The sequence below is a fragment of the Morone saxatilis genome, unplaced genomic scaffold (genome assembly GCF_004916995.1).
Source record: "Morone saxatilis isolate NCDOM2014 unplaced genomic scaffold, NCSU_SB_2.0 Contig18, whole genome shotgun sequence".
Lineage (NCBI taxonomy): Eukaryota > Metazoa > Chordata > Actinopteri > Moronidae > Morone > Morone saxatilis.
Genome location: NW_023339740.1, coordinates 12,353,186 through 12,357,484, shown reverse-complemented (window position 1 = coordinate 12,357,484; position 4,299 = coordinate 12,353,186). Strand labels below are relative to the sequence as shown.

Here is a 4,299-nt window from a genome sequence, read left to right as displayed (position 1 = left end):
AATTACTTTTATTTTATTTATTTTTTTGTACAGAACGTCAGTGCAATGCTTCTCAGATGCTGCCACAGCCTGACTCGACTTGGCCGCCTCAACACTCAAAGGTACAACACTGTAACAAGACATTCGTCACACGTACCGCTCTGGGGCATTTACTCTGCTTGCCATTGACAGAGTAGTTATGTTTTGTCTGGTCTCAGCTCCACCCAGTCAAAGGTGTCCGTTTAATGAAGAATACTGAAACAAACAACTCACCGCTCACATATAACCTGCATCGTAGTGTTCGTCCCTATTTTGTCTTTTGTTTCACACTTTGTGAATACAACAGAATTGGATACTTAATCTTCACACACAGGTTTACTTGAGACCTATTTGATTTTTTCTTTTTCTTTCACAGGCATCAAGTGGCACCCGCCGTGGCATCGTGTGCGGTTCGTCTGTGGAGCAGCAGCGAGGGTCAGAGATCGTACCAGCGCGCCCACGGTCCCAGCTGGAGACATGCTTTGGCAGGACTGCTGGCTGGTACCGGGGCTGTCCTGGCTTATGGCCTCCACCACCACAAGGTTAGGAGGAGATAAGATCTGTGAAGACAGTCAGTGTTTAATTTACTTTTCTTGTGCCAAGGCTAAATTATGCCAGTTAAACATGTTTTCCAACAAAACAACAATATGAGGACAGGGCTTTGACTGTGACTCCTTTGCTGAAAAACTCTGTTTCTTCAAGTATTGAACAGCTTAACGAAAACGTACAGTATAAATCACAATCTTCATCATAAAAGGTTTATTACATTACAGAGAATTTGCAGTCTTCCCTCTCAGTCACACCCGTTTATGGTATTTTGCTGTGTACAGCGAGGGCAGTGACCTGTCTCATCTGTTGGCTGTTGGTTTGTCAGCTCATTTGTCAGTTTTCATTCCCACATTTTATGTGACTCAGTGGGCATAGAGCTGAGCAGAATACCTCATCTCTTCAGAGGAAAGTGAGAAGGAGAAATTCAAAGCACCTACTCCCAAAAACTGCTGACTACAAATGCAGAAGTGTTTAAGCAGATTTAGTTTAGTTTTTTCACTTTTCGTTTTGTATTATTTAAGTGCAACCTAAATACCAAACGTTGATTGTGGAGGTTGTTGCACCTGTAAGTGACGGACAAATGAATTTCTTCAAGGCACTTGTACAGTCATTGTAAATTCTGGTTACATATCATCAAGCTTTCACGTGAACAGTGAGAAAACATTAACCACTGCAAGCAGCAGTGCAGATCTCCTGTGTATTTGTGTGAATAATGAACAACAAAACATCAAGCCTTTGTAGCTGCTTTTATTCGTACTGTAATAGTAGTACGAGTAGCAGTGCATTAGCAGTGGGAGTACCAGTTGTATAGGTCTAAATCAGTATTTGTGTTTTGTGTTGATAAGTGATAAGAACTAGCTGCTGTGGGCAAACAAATGGTTGCCAACGTGTTCTTTGCACAATTAATACTGAGGCCTTTTACAGCAGGTTGGTATGGTAATGGTGGCCGACGGAAAGGCTGGAACTGGAAATGTAAAAAGAAAAAAGAAAAGGAAAGTAAAATTAGTTTTTGAGTGCAGCAGGGAATATGTTTATATTATTGCATTACAAATGTAAGCAGCCTGCAGTGAGTCAAAAACTGACTCAAAAATCTGGAGCAATAGTTGACTTTAATTTATATTATTCTGTCATTTCTAAAATCACTATAATAATTTATAAGTATCCCTATAATATTCCTCTGATCAATACTGTATTAAAACCTTGTGAGTAATCTGGAGCAGAGGTGTGTAAACAGGGAGAACACACACACACACACTTAAAACACACACACACACACACACACACACACACTGCTGTTACAGCCAGTTTACGGCCTTAGAGTGACAAAGTGATCACAGAAAGTTTTACTGAGCTAAATGTATTTTTGAAACACACTCTTTTTTTTTAAGCTAAATAACCGACTTCTCTCTTTTGATGACTGATGTTTACTCTCTTCTCTCTGGTGCAGGCTGAGCAGGCAGACACCATTAAAGTGCAGACCATAGAGAAGACCTCAGCTCTTCCCGTCTTCACCCAGGAAGAGGTCACCAGTCACCGTTCTCTGGAAGATGGCGTTTGGGTCACTTACAAAGGTGCCGTCTATGACATCACTGACTTTGTGGCCATGCACCCTGGTGGGGATAAAATCTTGTTGGCGGCAGGTGGAGACCTCGAACCGTTCTGGGCGCTGTATGCTGTACACAACCAGGAACATGTGCTGGAAATCCTCTCAGAATATAAGGTTTGTGGCTGGCTGTAAAGCTGTAAAAAAATAAAAGTACTTAATAGGTACATTTTTGTTCCTCGTGTCTTGTACTGACACAGAAAAACAAGATTTACTATAAACCAGTGAACTGTAAGTGGAATATTAACAGTGGAGTACCTCGGGGGGAAAAAGGGTTTTCAGCAGATTTTCTCTGGGTGGAACAAGTTCTATCAAACAGCGTTAAACACAAATCTAAGAATTGGCAGCGAGCGTCAAACACTGTAGCCAATGTTTGTAATCCTTTGTGTACACATTAGAGTTACACCTCTGGCTGGAACAAACAACAGGAATAATAGAGTACAAAACCTCCAAACTTATTTTGAAGAGAAAGAAAAAGGCGGACTGTTAAATGATAGCCCAGCCTGTCAGAGGTTCTGGTTCAGCTTTGACCTGCTGTACCCGCGCTGCTCATTTATTGCCGCGTTGAACTTCATTTAAGCAATGTCGCTATGATCAGAGATCTCAGTAACTGCGTTGGTGAGTAGAGGTTTAACATAACTGATCAAACCTGAAGCTGAAGCTACAAAAGTAAAAGCTAAGTCACAATAAACCGTAATTTCTTTTAAGTGCATTAACTTGGTTGCAGTGTAATTCAGTCACAGTACATGTTATGTTACGTGTACTGTGGCTGTTTAAAACCATTAAAACTGTCTGGTGTGTCAGAAACAGAAATGGAAACATGAACTTGTGATTCATTTTGTCGGTCCTGCACTTGATCAGGTCTACTGCATACTAATGGAAAAACTGCTGTAGGCTAAATACTGGCACTCCCTCAAGCGGTCATTGAGAAGAATGTTTTGCTGACGTTTTTTTCTGATGGTGTTTACTCTAAACAAACACAGTTCTTTGTCCTTTTTTTGCCTTTGCGTATATAATAATATATGTGATAGTTCGTGGCATTGAGTTAGTCCCATGCAGTCTAATAAAACCTTTGTGTCTGTGGTTGATACAAGGTTGGCGTACTGAGTGCTGAAGACCTGAAGAAGCAGCAGACTGTTAAATCATCTGACCCCTACTCTTCTGACCCTAAGCGTCACCCTGTCCTGCGCATCAACAGCCAAAAGCCCTTTAATGCCGAGCCGCCTCCTGAACTCCTCACCGACAGCTACATCACCCCGTCTGCCATCTTCTTCAAAAGAAACCACCTGCCGGTTCCTCAGGTGGACCCGGCTTCCTATCGGCTGCACGTGGAGGGACTACCTGGAGGAGTGCTGACGCTGTCTTTAGAAGAGTTGAAGACTCGATTCCCCAAACACACCATCACTGCCACGTTGCAGTGTGCCGGTAACCGCCGCTCTGAGATGAATCAGGTCAAGCAGGTGAAAGGGCTGAACTGGGGCATCGCTGCGATCAGTAACGCCACGTGGAGCGGCGCGAGGCTCAGGGATGTGCTGCTGGCTGCTGGTTACGGGCCAGATGTGGCCAAGTGGGCATGTCACGTTCAGTTTGAAGGATTGGACAAAGACGTGACCGGGACTACCTACGGTTCTTCCATCCCTCTAAACAAGGCCGTTAATGAGGAAGGTGATGTGCTGCTGGCTTACGAAATGAACGGCGAGGATCTCCCTGCCGACCACGGCTACCCTGTCCGCGTTGTGGTCCCAGGAACAGTGGGCGCACGCAATGTGAAATGGCTGGGGAAGATCATAGTGAGCGCGGAGGAGAGCAACAGCCACTGGCAGCAGAACGACTACAAGGGCTTCTCTCCTGGGACGGACTGGGACACGGTGGACTTCAAGTCTGCTCCGGCCATCCAAGAGCTGCCCATTCAGTCAGCGATCACCACACCGGCAGACGGCGCCGTGGTCAATCGTAGCGGTGAAGAGGTGACGGTGAAGGGTTACGCCTGGAGTGGCGGGGGCAGAGAGGTGGTACGTGTAGATGTTTCGCTGGACGGGGGAAAGACGTGGCAGGTGGCCCAGCTGAGGAGCAGCGAGAAGGAACAGGCACCCAAACCGTCGCCTCCACCGGGACGAGCCTGGGCCTGG

At 45.1% G+C, this 4,299-nt stretch overlaps 1 protein-coding gene across 1 annotated transcript; it reads left to right on the top strand.

Annotated features, from left to right (window-relative positions):
• Positions 1-33: 33 nt before the first annotated feature.
• On the top strand, positions 34-4,299 carry suox (sulfite oxidase; the record flags this gene model as incomplete). Its single annotated transcript, XM_035662605.1, is given in 4 exon segments — positions 34-101; positions 395-560; positions 2,015-2,287; positions 3,265-4,299. Coding segments are annotated over 4 exon segments (1,530 nt in total), but the record flags the coding sequence as incomplete, so codon positions are not given.